This window comes from Notolepis coatsorum (genome assembly GCF_963971535.1).
Source record: "Notolepis coatsorum genome assembly, chromosome: 5".
NCBI classification, from domain to species: Eukaryota; Metazoa; Chordata; class Actinopteri; order Aulopiformes; family Paralepididae; genus Notolepis; species Notolepis coatsorum.
The window spans coordinates 116362336-116377864 of record NC_140169.1 but is presented as its reverse complement, the minus strand read 5'-3'; the positions used below and the strand labels follow the sequence as shown (position 1 = coordinate 116377864).

The window sequence follows — 15529 nt, the reverse complement described above, 5'->3', positions numbered from 1 at the left end:
CCTACCTCTTACTTACCTAAAAAAAAATCCAAACTTCAAATAACTACAATTTCGACAGTTTTCGGCTTGTCATTGCTCCGACTGCTTTGTTGTTGAATCAAGTCAAATCCTAGGTAAGCATATATTGTGCGTGTGAACGTTGACATGAAAAGAAAAAAGTAAAAAAATTATAATAATAATAATAAAAAACTTTTTTTTTTTATGATTTTTTCGGTTTCTCACTTGATTCGATACTCGGTAGTACCGACGTGTTTCGGTTCGGTGCCTCAAAAGTACCGAATTCGGTACCCATCCCTAGCCGCGACGCCCCCACGCGGCAGGCAAGCGGCAGCCGTCCCACGTCCCAAATGAAATCCAAGGAGCAGGCGGCAGCAGTGGAGGACGCAGGCTGCTGACTGATTATGAAATGCGAGGAGCATAATGTTGAGGCAGATTCACGCGTCACTGTACATCACTTCTGAAGTATAAACAAACTAGGTTATTATGTTTCGCGTTTTTAACGCTGACTGATTCTGAAATGCGCGGAGCATAATGTTGAGGCAGATTCACGCGTCACTGTACATCACTTCTGAAGTATAAACAAACTAGGTTATTATGTTTCGCGTTTTTAACGCTGACTGATTCTGAAATGCGCGGAGCATAATGTTGAGGCAGATTCACGCGTCACTGTACATCACTTCTGAAGTATAAAACTAGGTTATTATGTTTCGCGTTTTTAACGCTGACTGATTATGAAATGCGCAGAGCATAATGTTGAGGCAGATTCACGCGTCACTGTTAGTGATGCACCGATGTGAAAATTGTGGCCGATACCGATAACCGATATTAATATTGCTGTTCTGGCCGATACCGATATTTACCGATGTCGATATCTCTGTATAGAAAACACTTTTTTATGATAATCAAATAGAGCTATTTTCCAAAACGCATAATTTTCTTTTACTTTTGTAACTTATTTTCAGAAATGACTGATATTTTGAAACTATTTAAGGCCAAAACATGTAAAAAGAAGAAAAAAAAGATAAAAAAAATAAAAATAAAAAAAAATGTTTTTTTTTTTTTTTGTTTTTTTTTATATCGGCCCTATCTTGATATCGGACCGATACCGATGTGTAAAAAAACTGCCATATCGGCCGATATTATATCGGCGGCCGATATATCGTGCATCACTAGTCACTGTACATCACTTCTGAAGTATAAACAAACTAGGTTATTATGTTTCGCGTTTTTAACGCTGACTGATTATGAAATGCGCGGAGCATAATGTTGAGGCAGATTCACTCGTCACTGTACATCACTTCTGAAGTATAAACAAACTAGGTTATTATGTTTCGCGTTTTTAACGCTGACTGATTATGAAATGCGCGGAGCATAATGTTGAGGCAGATTCACTCGTCACTGTACATCACTTCTGAAGTATAAACAAACTAGCTGACTGAACTAGAAAGCGTAACGTTATTATGTTTCGCGTTTTTAACAACCAACTACCAGATTCACTCGTCACTGTACATCACTTCTGAAGTATAAACAAACTATACTGCTGTGACGATTTTGAATATCTTAACATGTTTTTAGCACAGCAGGTAATGGCGTTAATCAATGAAACATGCAAATTGCTCTGTGCTGGCACAAAAGCTTGCACGTTGGCGGCAGGGTCCATCGCGAAATAGTTAGTTAGTTAGTTAGTTAGGCAGTTAGTTATGGCGTTAAGTGATGCGGCGATAGCGATATGGCATTAACCAACAACAACGGGCATTAACCAACAACGCAAACACAACGAGGCATTAACCAACGAGCACCTCTTGAGCACCTCTTAGAGCACCTGGGGGAGCCTCATGCGCATGCGCGGCCGCGGTCACTCTGCCGCGTCTCTCTCTGTTACTGACAACACACAGCGCGGATAAGGGCGTGTGCTAGGGCGGTCACGTGGCCGTGTGGCCAATCAGAGAAACGCTGAACGAAAAGCTGAACACAAGTTGGTTGCCTTTAATATTCACGCGGAGGCGCCAGGGAGCGGTGTGCAGGCAGGGGGAGGGGCCAGGGAGTGGTGTGCAGGCAGAGGGAGGGGCCAGGGAGCGGTGTGCAGGCAGGCAGGGGGAGGGGCCAGGGAGCGGTGTGCAGAGGGAGGGGCCAGGGAGCGGTGTGCAGGCAGGGGGAGGGGCCAGGGAGTGGTGTGCAGGCAGGCAGGGGGAGGGGCCAGGGAGCGGTGTGCAGGCAGGGGGAGGGGCCAGGGAGTGGTGTGCAGGCAGAGGGAGGGGCCAGGGAGCGGTGTGCAGGCAGGCAGGGGGAGGGGCCAGGGAGCGGTGTGCAGAGGGAGGGGCCAGGGAGCGGTGTGCAGGCAGGGGGAGGGGCCAGGGAGTGGTGTGCAGGCAGGCAGGGGGAGGGGCCAGGGAGCGGTGTGCAGGCAGGCAGGGGGAGGGGCCAGGGAGCAGTGTGCAGGCAGAGGGAGGGGCCAGGGAGCGGTGTGCAGGCAGAGGGAGGGGCCAGGGAGTGGTGTGCAGGCAGGCAGGGGGAGGGGCCAGGGAGCGGTGTGCAGGCAGGCAGGGGGAGGGGCCAGGGAGCAGTGTGCAGGCAGAGGGAGGGGCCAGGGAGCGGTGTGCAGGCAGAGGGAGGGGCCAGGGAGTGGTGTGCAGGCAGGCAGGGGGAGGGGCCAGGGAGCGGTGTGCAGGCAGGGGGAGAAGCCAGGGAGTGGTGTGCAGGCAGGCAGGGGGAGGGGCCAGGCAGCGGTGTGCAGGGGGAGGGGCCAGGGAGCGGTGTGCAGGCAGGGGGAGGGGCCAGGGAGTGGTGTGCAGGGGGAGGGGCCAGGAAGCGGTGTGCAGGCAGGCAGGGGGAGGGGCCTGGGAGCGGTGTGCAGGCAGAGGGAGGGGCCAGGGAGCGGTGTGCAGGCAGAGGGAGGGGCCAGGGAGCGGTGTGCAGGCAGGGGGAGGGGCCAGGGAGTGATGTGCAGGCAGGCAGAGGGAGGGGCCAGGGAGCGGTGTGCAGGCAGTTGTGCTCGTTTTGGTTTGATTTCTCCTCATCTCTGTTCCATCTTGTCACTTGCCATCTCTCGCTCTCTCTCGCTCTCTCTCTCTTGCTCTCTCTCTCTTGCTTTCTCTCTCTCTTGCTCTCTCTCGCTCTCTCTCGCTCTCTTGCTCTCTCTTTCTCTCTTGCTCTTGCTCTCGCTCTCTCTCTCGCTCTCGCTCTCTCTCTCTCTCTCTCTTGCTCTCGCTCTCTCTCGCTCTCTCTTGCTCTCTTTCTCTCTTGCTCTCTCTCTCTCTCTCTCTCTCTCTCTCTCTCTCTCTCTCTCTCTCTCTCTCTCTCTCTCTCTCTGTGTGTGTGAAATTATTGACAGGGTGTCGGGTGTGTGTCAACAGTGAAAGCATGGTTTAAGGCAGAACATCTCTCGCTTTCTGTCTCTCGCTCTTCTTTCTTTTGAGAGAGATATTTACCACAGTGCTCAGTCTGTAATAGCCTGTTACATTTCTCCCATTAAGCCTGCATTTTCCTTTTCTTTGTGGATAAATTGCTGCTCAAAAGTCAGCGATGGATTTGTTTAAATTTACTTTGAATGCTTCTTCTTTTGATTGTTATTTTTTTATTTGTTTAGGAAGTAGAAATTGCTTTTCCAATGCGCCCCATAGATTGAATTGGAGTAACAACGGTTAATTGCAATCGATTTGTTTTCCTAACTGTGTTGGGGGGAGAATAGATTTACACACACACACACACACACACACACAACACACACACACACACACACACACACACACACACACACACACAAGATACAAGTACGTGGCTGTCTCTAATGTGTGGTGGTCTGCTCTGTGCTAGCCGGTGACAATCAGCTGCTGGAGGAGGATCTGTACAGCGATGAAGACAATGAGGGAGGCTGTGCCTCCATCTACCACGTCCAGCCTGACGCGCTGCCCTCCTCCCCAGCAACACACACACCAGCGTTCCTCCACTTCTCCACGTGAGTCTGTCCGCACCGCACCGCCCCGCCAGAGGGGTCACCTTCCTCTCAGAAAGCATGTTAGATCCTTCTAATGGAGAAAGATATATTCTAATATCTCAATCGTTTTTTTTTTACCCCAAACTGGTGCTCTGAGTCTGTTCTGTTCAGCAAAAGCAGTGGATCGGTACTCTGTATTGACTGAACGTCTAGGACATATAATCACAAGTGGTATTTTTTTTTTTATCTTTCCCCCCCTCCTTTTTTCGTTTTTCTCCCCTCCCAATGTTAGTCGTTATGCCAATTCCCAATCCCCTTCCTGGTCGTTGCGCACTCTACCCCCTACCGTCGGCCTGGGAGGGCGGAGACTATCACATGCTTCCTCCGACACATGTGTAGCCAGCCCACTGCTTCTTTTCACCTGGCAGCGCGGACTCTCACTGGGAGAGTGTAATGTGTGGAAGGGTCACACTACCTCCCCCAGATCCTTCCCTCGCTGTGCAGGCGCCCCGACCGAACTGTAGGAGTCGCTGTTTACAACGACCAGGACCCACCCCACCGGCTTTCCCACCCGCTGACTCTGCCAATTGTGTCAGTATGGACGGCCGACCAAGCCGGAGGTACCGCAGCTGGATTCGATCCCACTGTCTCTGCGGTGGTAGACAGACGCTTAGTCCGCTGCGCTACCCGGCCGCCCAATCACAAGTGGTATTGGTCCATCCCCATTAGCAGGGCCAGGCCATAGGGAAACTAACCTACATAATATCACCAGAATCCCAAGGATGTTTATTTATTAATTCATAAAAATAAAATAAACTGTATTTGTAAGGCCTGACAACACACGTTAAAGGCCCACTTGCAGGTTAAACCCTACTCTTCAATTATGGGTAGTTTACATCATTGGTATCTATTTTCATTATTAATTTTTCTCCATTTGACGCCGGAAATTCCACTCAGAAAGGGTTAAAAATTTCCATGCACGAATAACATGTATGGAGCCAATCAAAAAGCTTATCAGACGCTATCAGTGCCGTGACGTCACGGCAGGTAACTTTCCCCTATTTCTGATCCACTACAATGGAGTTTGACGAGTGCAGAAAGCTATTTCCTTGATCCAAATGGACGCCTTACAAGAAGACGCAAATGGGTTTAATCGTCGGAGAGACGTTGATGAACCAGCTACAACTGCATATTTGGTTGAAACAAGGTAGTTATAAGGTTTTTAATGTTGTAAAAAAAGAACTACATGTACCACTAGGCAGCCTGTTGTTCAGTACAGCAGCGCTATTGGTCTGTTAGGCTGTCTCCTTATGCCTTATCCCCGTCCGGGTCATAGTACCAAGCTGGCTATATGGCTCTGGCTAACGTTAACGTTACCCCGCTAACGTTAGCATTATGTCTACTGTCATGAACCATTTTAAATCGGGGCATGTAAAAGAGTTTGGGGAATGAGTAAAATGTGCAGGTCCTCTTCTCAGACCTGTGGGGCAAAGCACTGCACACGCATCATGCCGGCTAGCAAGCTACACGTCACGGAATGTTGATACGATAGTAGCCCCTCGGATAGCACTCGGTGCATCACAGTCACGAAAGGGGCTACCACGATAGCTAACTAACGTTAACGTTACAAGCTCAAACACCTTATAACTACGGTTGTGTCCATAAGTTCCCTGGCAGAATACTTTGTTTGTGAGGACAAACGTATACAAAGAGGAGAGAACCATTTTAAATCGTGGCATGTTAGGAGTTTCGGGATAGCCGGCTAGCAAGCTAGCTAACTTAGCTACTAACGTTATATACACAATACCGTAATTCCTCTAATAGTGACCGGTATTAAATTACAAACCGGGTCTCTATTAATGGCCGGGTGCGCTCTTGAGCTAAGCAATTATAAGCCGACCTCCTAATACAAGCCGGGTTACTAATATACTGAGCTGCATACTGAGCTGCTAAGGTAAAGTTACTTGATTTCACCTTGAAAAAGTTGAAATGACCAGTGACCACCTGTAATTTCACTGTTTACTATTTCATACAGTACTTGGTTTCAATAAATGAACCCAGTACATTTTACTGGGTTCACACTGACACAAAATGTTGATTTATTCATTATGATCTGTTTGAAAATTTGAAATATAGGCCTCTCTCTTATACATGCCTCCTCCTAATAAAAGCCTGGTACCCGCTACAGTTTAAGCAAATACAAGCCCGGGTCACTATTAGAGGAATTACGGTATGTACAACGACACAATGATTTACATGAGTATTTACAAATATGGTAACGTGGTTATGGCTTTTACAAATAGTGGTTAGCTTTAGAGATAAATGGCTATGATCACGGAGCAATAGTGTTAGGTGAAACAGATACTAGCTCCTCGGCTAGCCTAGTAGTAACAAGAAGGCTCTGCTTCCTGCCACTACCTGCCTGTGATTCTCAGAGCCCCTGCTGCCCTGTACCTGGTGTGACGTCATCATTAAGATGACACGCGCACGTTATGAACCATGGATTAAAATATCCACGTGCGTGGTGGTTGTGGTTGGGCATACAAAATGTTTGATAAAAACGCTAAAACTGGGTGAATTTCGATAAAAAAAATTTCCCTCTTCATGAAAGTCACCGTTGGCCTAGTCACATTGTTTATTGAACAAAAATACAACATGCAAGTGGGCCTTTAACACATTGACGACCACGGCTTGCAGTGTAATATATGGCTGGAGGACAACGCTTTGTCAACAAACCGATGTACTTTCTAACAGCTATATATATACTTTATAGTATTGCTATCTGTCCATTCTCATTGTCACTTGAGTGCATAAACTGTGCCTTCATAATGGCTTAAAGAAAATAAAAATCCATCGGTTGGTTGTCATTTTATAGCGCCGTGAATATAAGGTTTATCGCGGTTTTCGCCTCGTCTTTTTTCTGGGGAGCTAGATAATAGGCTAAAGGCTAGTCACGTTATATCAAACGCCATTTCTGCTGTATATATACGAATGAAATAAAACAAACTGCGTAGCATCCGGACTATTACAGAGCATCTATGGATGAAATGGGGGCGGCGGGGGACGCCGATTAATATTATTGATTAGCAATACAGTGTGCGTTCAATTAGCCATTTTCACTGATCGATCACGTTGCGTTTTAAAACAATGTCCAATCCAGCTGTAATTTGGGTGAATAGTATCCTACCGTCAGCCCATGTGATCGCCGGCAGCATTTCGTCATTAGTCATCGGAATCTGGTAGATCGATATGTCCATTGGCTGATCATAAATCCCATTATTCCAGGCTGAAATCTGCGTTCGGTAACGGGATCAAAGATGGAGTATGTTCGGCTGGGATCGAGGCTCATATGAAATGCCCACAGACAGTAAAAATTTTTTTTTCAATCGCCTTCAATGATACTGCAGTGGAGCGATGGCGCCCCTAAGCGGATCTGGCCGGTATTGCATGTTTCGAAAATCAAATATGCGGGTAGGTCCTGCAAGTCGATCGGGGACGTTAATAGCGTTATTAATATGGAATAAAACAATAACAACTCGCCACAAGTTAACTCGTGGCTCTGGTCCTCAACGGGTGGAATCGAAACACGAGTTAACTCGTGGTTGGGCGGCAAAGTGTTAATGTCTATGGGCCGGACACGTCTTCTTTAAACAAGTCGAGAAGAAACATCACAATAAATCAAGAACAAAACAAACACCATGAAGTCCAAAACATTTTAAATAAATAAAATAAATGAATGCAACACTCCCAGACGCGAAGGTAAGGAAAAACTCACTAAAACCTAGCAATAAGAAAAAAATGCACCACAGGCAATGTGGAGGAGAGAAACCTTAGGAGGGCCGTTCAAGGTGGGATCTCCCTTCTTAGATGTCGGTGATAGTAGTTTTGCAATAAAACAGGCGAAACAGTTGGTAAGCATGCACAATTTACTTATTTAGATTTACTGCTGGACCCCATTCAGGCCCCCTGTGCAGTAACAAGTTCAAATGTCTTGGATTGTTCTTTATACATGGACCCACCACCACGATATCAGACAAACCCACCCCTAACACATTCCCCCATAGTAAACAACAGTAGAGGTGTCTTTCAAGCTGAAACCCTGCCCTCTTTTCTTGATCCTCCAATCACAGCTGTCGCTTACCTCGGACTTCCTCGTACAAACAAAGTTTGTCCGAGGTAAGCGACAGCTGTGATTGGAGGATCAAGAAAAGGGGCAGGGTTTGAGATAGGTCAATTAACAATTAACTTGGACTCTTACAAGGTACAAACACACACATTGACAGTAGCCACAGTTATCATGTTTTATTTATAAAATGTTCAATGTCCAGTGCATTATTTGGCCCATGGCCCACCACCCATGTTGACCCTTCATGACCATAGCTGTCAACAATCCTGTTTTTCCCGGGATTGTCACGTATTTCATAATTTCAACCTTCCTTCCCACCGTCATCCCGTTCCCGTATTTTTCCCGTATTTTTTTTTTTTTTTTACAAAATGGCTGCAATTCCCCTCCGTGACGACAGGTGGCAGCAGTGTAGATTAGAACGTTAGCACAGGAAGTCAGACCGGAAGACGGTTGCGACCCGAAGAAGAAGAAGAACAGCGACCGGATAAAGGAGGGGTTTAGCGTGAAATGTATTACATTCTACAACTACCTACAAAAGGCAGAGAAGCTTCTTCTTCTTCTTTTGATTTTTATTGGCGGTTGGCACAGCCTTCTTGGTGCATTACCGCCACCTCCTCTAGCTTGATGTGGTCTTAACGTTGCAATACCGCCATCTTCTGGAACCCTTTACCTTCTGCAATGTCCATTCTGCGTTCACCATCATGGAGTGCAGCTAATGCTGCTTCCTCCTGACTGAGTCCCCCTCTGTCAGACACGCTGCGCCTCCTGTGGCCTGACTCTGGACTTCTTGATCACTCACACCCCCTTCTCTAACTCTCCTACTTGATCACCCACAACCCCCTTCTCCAACTCTCCTACTTGATCACCCACAACCCCCTTCTCTAACTCTCTTACTTGATCACCCACAACCCCCTTCTCCAACTCTCTTACTACTTCCTGAACAATATCTTTATCTATATCACATGTCAAAACTACTTTAATAAAAGAAGATTTCCGTTTTTCATTTCTACTCATTCATCCAAAACAAGACAGCAATTCTACTTCTGCATGCACCGGGATAATTTAGCTCATGGCACAGATTTGGAGTTGATAGAATGGACATTGCTGTTCTTAGGAAATGTTGCACATGGTGGAAATAATGGAAATTAACATTTCTAACATTAACATTTAGTGTATGTTTAAAGTTGATACATTGAGGCATGGTAGAATTTCACTTTATATTACAGCAGTATCCGTTTTTAACATTACAATTAGTGTCTGACACTATAGACGCATGTTAAAAGTCAAAGTCAACTTTGTCATTTTCCAATTTGTGCAAGACATACAGAAAAATTCAATTACGTGCCCCCCTTCCCACGGTGTATATAGAAAGAGACAATAAACACAAAAGTAACATGGGACACAATATACAACACACAGGACTATGTACAATATAAACAGTGCCTACAATTAAATTAATGAATGAATTAAATAAGAGGTAAAAGATAACTTAGTGTAAATATTCTTTAATTTGTGTCAACGTTATAAAAATCCTATTGTATTCAACAAATTAATTATGATACACCACAATGTGCCCTTTCTATCTAAATCTATGGCCTCGCGATTCCACGGCTGCGCAGTGCAGACTATATATATATATAATATACATACGAGGGGGAGGAGACTACATTGGGAGGGGGCAGGGGGTGGGGCGAAATATCCAGTTTTTTCAAATCCCAATGTTGACAGCTATGTTCATGACTCCTGTTCTAGTGTAAAGATGTGGTCAGTAACCCAAGGTTACTTAATATGGTGAATTACTACCACCGTGTGGACACAAAGCAGTATGGCACCTCCTGAGACCTCACACACTAATGTTGTTGAAACCGTTCCTTTTTGTATATTTTGGGGGAAGCAGTCGTGGTCATAATGATGCCGTTGAGTTCTCTGGCTTGTTTTTGTTCTCCCTGTCCCGTTTCCCAGTTCCCAGAGCCTGTAGTTCCATAAATAACTCTTAATTGGGTATTTAGTATAATGACTACTAGCCTCCCTAGGGCTCCGCCACTGTTGAAAGAGTGCATTTAAACTAGGGACTCTTCATCTTTTCCAATTCGGCACACAGATGAAAAGTTGAGTCTCTCTGTGGGGCTCTCGCTCATTAAAACATATTGTTGCTCAGGGTTTAGTGGGGGTCCCACCAGAAGTAAAGTTAGGCCCGCGGCCTCTGATTTGAGTCCCAGCCCGTCGTTTAGGAAACCCTGCGAAGTGACGTTTCAGGGCTGCGCTGCCAATACTAATGATGAGATGAAAGAGATGAGATCAGATGGCTTTTCAACCTCGCACTCCTCTGCCAATCTGTCTTTCATCCCCAGCAGCCTCATTTAACATCAGAAAACGCGTAGCAAAATGATTAACTCTCTCTCTCTCTCTCTCTCTCTCTCTCTCTCTCTCTCTCTCTCTCTCTCTCTCTCTCTCTCTCTCTTTCTCTCCATCATATGTATCGCTCTCTCTCTCTGTCTCTCTACTCTCTTTTCCCCTCATTCTCCCCGTTCCAGCTCAGCTCTCCGGCAACCCACGTCGTTCCGGCCACGTCTGTTGCTCGCAGGGCCCCCAGGTTCAGGCCAGGGCTCTCACCTGGCCCCCGCCCTGCTGCACCACCTGGACAAGCTGCCTGTCCACCGCCTGGACCTCCCCACCCTCTACTCGGTCAGCGCCAAGACCCCTGAGGAGTCCTGCGCTCAGGTAACACACACGTGACAGACATTTCGTAATTCCAATTCTCCCCTCCCCTGTCTTGAATGTTGCTAGACTATGCCTCCCACTGGTCGGCTGTAGTGAGGATAGAAGCCTTGCATCACGTGTCCCCTCCGGTACACGAGGAGGCAGCTGTCGCATCATTTCACCAGACAGCTCGAACTCTCAGTGGCGAGGAGTAACGTGTCGGAGGCTCACGCTGCCCCTGTTGCTTCCTGATTCTGCTGTACAGGCGTCACCCAACCGACCTGTAGGAGTCGCTGTCCACAACGTCCGATCCCCACCCACCGGCTTTCCCACCCCCTAATACTGCCAATTGTGTTAGTATGAACGACCGGCCAGCCGGTAGCAACGCCGAGAGCTGGGCTCGAACCCAGCATCTCCTGCGTTAGTGGCGAGCGCCTTGCCCACTGCGCCGCTCAGCCGCCCTACATAATAACCATATTGTGTAGGAGAAGTTTAGAAGCCTAGAGGCTTATCGAGAACTTCCCCTGTTTTCTAAAATCAAACATACACAAATATACATTATTTAAAAAATACCAGTACATTAAAAAGATATGTGTTAATACATACATGCATATATGACTGTACATGGGGCTGTGTGGAGGAGCGCACACAATATGTCCATTTTCCTACATTCTGCACACAGGGTGGGACATTTACACCAGCCAGCTGCTGGTACGTTTGGTCTGTGGCTGCCTGGTAAACGTGTCCACTAGACACTTGGCAGGTACACGGCAATAATTCTTCCTGCTACAATTCAATTTGGTTGGCGGAATAATTAATGCCTCTGGTGAATTTATGACTTAATTTAGAATAATGAAAGTGTCTGGTGAATTTATTCATTAATTCACCAGAATTGATGCATTCCTCGTGGATGAAGTTTCTTGCTCCGCTTCTAACCAACCCATGGGGTCGATAAAAGTATAAAGAAGAGAGTGGCCCGTACGCTCTTCCAGTGTCCAGTACAGACTCAGCCCATGGGGTAATAAAGGTATAAAGAAGAGAGTGGCCCGTACGCTCTTCCTGTGTCCAGTACAGACTCAACCCATGGGGTAATAAAGGTATAAAGAAGAGAGTGGCCCGTACGCTCTTCCTGTGTCCAGTACAGACTCAACCCATGGGGTAATAAAGGTATAAAGAAGAGAGTGGCCCGTACGCTCTTCCTGTGTCCAGTACAGACTCAACCCATGGGGTAATAAAGGTATAAAGAAGAGAGTGGCCCATACGCTCTTCCAGTGTCCAGTACAGACTCAGCCCATGGGGTAATAAAGGTATAAAGAGACCTCTTTATATGAGCATGAGGAGAGCATGACGTGAGGCGGACCTTTAAAAAAAGTGAATATCAGGAAGGCAGCAGGACCGGACGGCATCCCCGGCCGCGTCCTAAAAGTCTGTGCCGACCAACTGGCCCCGGTATTCACTGACATCTTTAACCTGTCCTTAGAACAGGCTGTCATCCCCACCTGTCTGAAGAAGTCCACCATCATCCCTGTACTCAAAAAATCTACGCCCGCTTGCCTCAACGACTACCGCCCTGTAGCCCTCACCTCCATAGCCATGAAGTGCTTTGAGAAGCTAGTGAAGGGCTACATCTGTTCCTCCCTCCCCATCAACCTGGACCCCCTGCAATTTGCACACCGCCCTAACAGATCCATGGAGGATGCCATAGCCCACGTGCTGCACACAGCAGCATCACACCTGGACAAGAGGCAGGGGAACTATGCGAGAATTCTATTCATCGACTACAGCTCAGCATTCAATACCATAGTCCCCTCCAAACTCATAGCCAAGCTCAGGGACCTGGGCTTGAACTATGACCTCTGCCAGTGGGTCTTGGACTTCCTGACGGGCAGACCCCAGGTGGTAAGAGCAGGCAACTGCACCTCCTCATCCATCACGCTCAACATAGGGGCCCCCCAGGGCTGTGTTCTGAGCCCCCTCCTCTACTCCCTGTACACACATGACTGCGTGGCACAGCGGAACAACAACACAATCATCAAATTTGCTGATGACACAGTAGTGGTGGGCCTGATCTCTGCCAACAACGAGAGGGCCTACCTGGAAGAGGTAGAGAATCTGTCACAGTGGTGTCAGGATAACTGCCTCTCCCTGAACGTCAGCAAAACAAAAGAGATGATTGTGGACTTCAGGAGGTCGGGGGTCAAGGACTACAGCCCCCTCAGCATCGACGGGGTACCGGTTGAGAGAGTGAACAGTTTCAAGTACCTCGGAGCCCACATATCCGAGGACTTGACATGGACCACACACATTGACAGTGTTGTGAAGAAGGCACGACAACGCCTCTACTTCCTCAGGCGCCTAAAGAAGTTCCAAGTCAGTCAGAAGATCCTTAGGAACTTCTACTCATGTACAATCGAGAGCATCCTGACTGGCAACATCACCTCCTGGTTTGGGAATAGCACTGCACAAGACCGTAGCAGACTACAAAGAGTGACACGTTCAGCCGAACGCACAATTGGAGGGGGGCTTCCCACCCTCCAGAACATTTACAACAAGCGGTGCAGGGGGAAGGCTAAGAGAATCATCAAGGACTCCAGCCACCCGAACAACTGCCTCTTTGAACTGCTGCGGTCAGGCAAGCGATACCGGAGTCTTAAGGCGAGCACAGAAAGACTCAGAAGAAGCTTCTATCCCCAGGCCATCAGGCTGCTCAACGAACAATAAACACTATGCAACAACCATCAAATGCACACAGCACACACATCCACACGCACACACTCACTTTAAACAAACAACTCACTGCAGCACCCACTTTACACACTTTAGAACACCTAAACACACTTTACACTTTATATTTATTAGTAAAGGATTTGCACTACAACTCGTACCTTACTGTAAATTGTACCTAAATTGTACCTCATCCCATTTCTGCTCTGCACTATTATAGTATTGTATATTAGTACATTGCATAGTATATTGTATATTGTATGGTAACTCAGTTACTTCTATTCTGCATCGAACATTGTACATATGTCTATACTGAACACTGTGACCTCTATTTTTACTTCTATTTTACATGCTATACTATTTTATTTCATATTTATCTTGTCTAACACAGTCTCTGGAGCGAAACAGTAAGAAACATTTTGTATAAAAGTATTCTGTACTTCTGTATGACAACTATTAAAGAAACTTGAACTTGAAACTCTGGCCGTGTCTGCAGGTGTTCCGGGAAGCCCGCCGCAGCGTGCCCAGCGTGGTGTTCATGCCTCACATCTCCGACTGGTGGGAGGCGGTGAGCGAGACGGTGAAGAGCACCTTCCTCACCCTGCTGCAGGACGTGCCGTCCTTCTGCCCCGTCCTCGTCCTCGCCACCTCCGAGACGCACTACAGCCAGCTGCCGGAGGAGGTAGGCAAAACCCACAGGCAACAGGCAGGAATATTAAGGAATTTTGAGAGGTGTCTTTATAGACAGGGAATTTCCTGGATTCACTGGGGAAGTCATGGGATGTCCGGGTACAAAAGAGTGAGTGTTCTGGAATGTAATTATTGTAAGCCAGTAAGACCAAAGCATCGTAATCTGTGAGGCTGGCCTACAGTGAACAATTTAACATGGAAAATGTTGATGAACTCAATAACATGAGTGGCTCTTAGAGAAATTCAACACAATTTGTAAAGCGGCCCTCCACACGTGAATATTTAAGCCTTTACCAATTAGACAGGAGGAGACTCATAATGATGATAACAATAATAATGATGATAACAATGTATAGTCCGAGTAAACCTCGCGTCAAACTGGCTTGTGTTCCCACCTGGTGTCCCTCAGTCATAATCTCGTTGGTGGTCATCTTGGTCATTTAGTACGACATACACCAATGGCTAACATTTGAACCTCAATTTTAGAAAATCAAAAGTGTTAATCATTGACTGACTATCTATGTGTGGGCTTTCACGGTTACAGGCAGACAGTCAGACACACACTAGGGCTGTCAAACGAATGTTCGATATTTGATAAATATATATTTTTTTTCAAGTGTAAAAAAATATATAAATAGAAAAAAAACATAGGTTTGTTATTTGACAGACGACGTCATTTTAATTTCATAGTGTTTCATGATTTATTGCTGCCCCTCCTTAATGTTTAATGACATCACATATAGCAGAGGCTTCTCCAACACCATTGGAGTGATTCTATAATTGTGGGACATTTCACATCCATGGTAGGCTATTGGTGAAAACCCAGATTTGATGGGAGTGACTTCAGGTGTATTCCCTCTCCTGTTCTCCTGTGGTGTTCCCTCTCCTGTTCTCCTGTGGTGTTCACACACACACACACACACACACACACGCACACGCACCCCCACACACACACACACACACACTTTATTAACTTTTGTGCTTAACGAGGGCTTTGCCTCTCGGATGTACATCTCTTATTCTGGCACTCGGTGTGATTAAATATTCAAAAGCCATGTGCGGAGGGAGGCTTGATGTTTCCTCTGTGGACTCTCATCCACTGTGCCACTGATACAGCTGGCAGGAGCTCTTTGATCGAGCCCCTCTATCACTCCTACCAGTAGCCTTGGTTTTGTCACTCCGCCTTGCTCCGCAGCTGACAGTAGCCCACCCAGCGCCGAACGTCAGCGCCGTTATTGTGATGTGAGCCTGATGAATGGCAGGTTTTTTGGAAGGCTCTTGATTCCAATCTGAGAGCCGGGTTCAAAGCGAACGAGTTTTGGAATTTCCAAAAGTTTCCGTTTTGATCCGACGGT

At 46.8% G+C, this 15529-nt stretch overlaps 1 protein-coding gene across 2 annotated transcripts in view; it reads left to right on the top strand.

The window, feature by feature from the left end:
* The window catches only part of atad2b (ATPase family AAA domain containing 2B), a 236559-nt gene that overhangs the window by 42564 nt on the left and 178466 nt on the right, over positions 1–15529 (top strand). For both annotated transcript variants that reach the window (XM_084314965.1, XM_084314964.1), the window contains exons 17-19: positions 3814–3955; positions 10595–10781; positions 13981–14166. In XM_084314965.1, the coding sequence (XP_084171091.1) occupies positions 3814–3955; positions 10595–10781; positions 13981–14166 (515 nt within the window). The remainder of the gene's footprint in view (positions 1–3813; positions 3956–10594; positions 10782–13980; positions 14167–15529) is intronic.